General features: G+C 54.0%; 1 protein-coding gene across 1 annotated transcript; it reads right to left on the bottom strand.

Moving 5' to 3' along the window:
• Positions 1–585: 585 nt before the first annotated feature.
• TRAVEDRAFT_75757 (uncharacterized protein) lies at positions 586–1948 on the bottom strand (the record flags this gene model as incomplete). The annotated part of the gene is made up of 4 exons (XM_008047727.1): positions 1741–1948; positions 1258–1690; positions 810–1201; positions 586–750 (listed from the first exon to the last, which is right to left on the bottom strand). The coding sequence occupies exons 1-4, from the start codon at positions 1867–1869 to the stop codon at positions 586–588; spliced, it is 1119 nt and encodes a 372-aa protein (XP_008045918.1). The 5' UTR covers positions 1870–1948.
• Between the last annotated feature and the right edge of the window lie 386 nt (positions 1949–2334).

The raw sequence follows: 2334 nt of genomic DNA on the forward strand, positions 1-2334 counted from the left end.
TGCTTGCTCTACTTCTATCCGGAAATCGGCCGCCTCGTGTAGAGCGTCCACACACATGCTACACGTACAGGTGTTCTATGTCTGTAGGGAGGCATCAGCCAGCTGCCACAAAGAGTGTCGAGTCGCAACACAGCACATCATACAGTGTCCACAGCTCATACCTGAAGTTGCCTCCTTCAAGCTTCCAGATGGTGCACTGACGCGCAGCTGTAGGCGCGTGCTACGGCCACAGTTCCCGTGCTTCGACGATGCACTGAATACGAGCCTCTTCGTCGTCGATGTAGATGTTGTGCTTCGACAAGAGGGGCGAGTTGGCACCAGATAATTGAGGCATGTGTTGATGAGCGGTGAGCGAACAGAGAAGTACGGCAAAGCTAGTGGCAAGTGAGCGTGTCTGTAGAGTACTATGTGGTGGTACGAGGGAAGGGCGACAGCAGCGCCTAATTTGCCGTGGACCGTATGGCCTCCCATGCCGCCGAGGGCGCTAGCGCTGAGGCTTAAGCTTGCTCACACATACAACACGGAATTTGGTAGCAACAACGTAGCAGAGTACAATTCCTATACCACCATACATGTAGATTATGATTACATCCGTTCGGGGTACTGCCAGTCGGGCACATATGGCGCCACCTTGAATCGCTTGACGGCTTGAAGGCTGATATGGGCGGGCTGGAGCTCCGCGGCGATGCGCTTGCGCGTCGCTGGAGTAAGTTCACAGCCTGATATGATGTCTGGGGTCGGGACACGGGACTAAGACATGTCAGTATGTCTTAGAAGGTCAAATGGGACTTGTAGATCACATGGCATACCTTCGGGCTATCAGGCTCGTCAGACGCAACCAACGTGAGGTCCCCCGCAGTCGATACTGGCTCAGTATCCTGCACCTCAGAAGAGTTGCATGTCTTGACTGCCTTCTGTTCGATGAGGGCGTCCTTTCTGCCTTCAACTCGCCCGTTGTAATACCCAAGCTTATATGCATCGTGGATCGGGTCGGGATCGAGCTGAGTGTCCGCTGTGCTGAGACCGGCTTCAGATAGCGGCAGGGAGCATTCACGCTGATGCTGCGGTATGGGGGAGGAGCAGGGGAGCGGTGATGTAGGGCGTACAGGACTCGAACTGCGGTCACGCTGGTGACCCGCCGAACTCGGGAAGAAGGCGCGTTGCACTTCTGGGTGCGCTATGAAAGTACCGATACCAAACTCTACATAGTGTTTAATTCAGTGCGACTTTATGAGAAGGCATTTAATGGGAACTTACGGGTGGGGAGAGGAGGGATAGACGAGGAACGCGCACGTACTTCCTTACGGACAGTCGGGGATTTGCTGGGGGACTTTGTAGATATGGAGCACACGGACTGCGCAGGTGATGATCGTGGGTCGCGCGGCCTCCTTGGCGGTGTTTTGAGGACACTGGCGCGGCCGAGATCGAGATTTTTGAGCGTGGATTGGGCGGCCGGACGTGGAGCAATGGGTGAGGGGAATACGGGAAGCGGGGACTTCGTGGCCGCAGGTGAACGTGCTGTTGAGCGCGAGCATGTATGGACCTGTGGACTCGATGGCTGGCCCATGGGAATTTGATGTATATGAGGGAAATGGGATGCCGCAGGGTGACTGCTCTTCAACGACGCGGAAGCAGGTGAGGCCAGAGGGTCTATGGTCTTGCAGCAAGTATGAAAGCAGCTGGACACCGTCTACAAATGTTCAGGACTAGCTTGGCAGTACAAGTACAATGCATACGTACTATAGTTTCATGATATGGGTTCGGCATGGCTCGTGTCTCCGGCGAAGTCGGAGGGGCGCGTTCAATTGATAGCTTCAGAGTGGCACAACCACTGCCACCGAGAGGCATATTGATGTTATACTGTGCCATATGTGCTTCTATGGCCAGAATGCCTAAGGCCCAGCAGAGATGAGAGTGTCAAGAGCTGATTACAAGCTGGTGTGGTCGTAGTACAAGCACAAGAAATTTAATATGAAGCGCGCACGAGTCGCTTCGTTTCACGGGCGCCTATAGTATCGTAACGCGTCAACTCTGATCGTCGACGTTGAGCTGCCATGGATGGCTGAGTATCAAGCAGTGGGCCTATGCACGCATGATCTACGTTGAGAAGCTCAGAACATATCTATATGCAACCAGTTGTAAATTAAGCCATGCAAAAAACCCCCGCAGCCTGCGCTCGAACGGCCATTTGTACTCGAAACGGCTGTTCAACGTAATCATTAGTGCGCGAAACCACTTCACACTGGCGAACCGCGAAAACCGGGCCTGGGCGGGTACTCGCACTCACAAAGATATTAGTCTTCACCATCCAAGTATAGGGCGCGTGAGAGGCTG

This window comes from Trametes versicolor (genome assembly GCF_000271585.1).
Source record: "Trametes versicolor FP-101664 SS1 unplaced genomic scaffold TRAVEscaffold_180, whole genome shotgun sequence".
Taxonomy (NCBI): Eukaryota; Fungi; Basidiomycota; class Agaricomycetes; order Polyporales; family Polyporaceae; genus Trametes; species Trametes versicolor.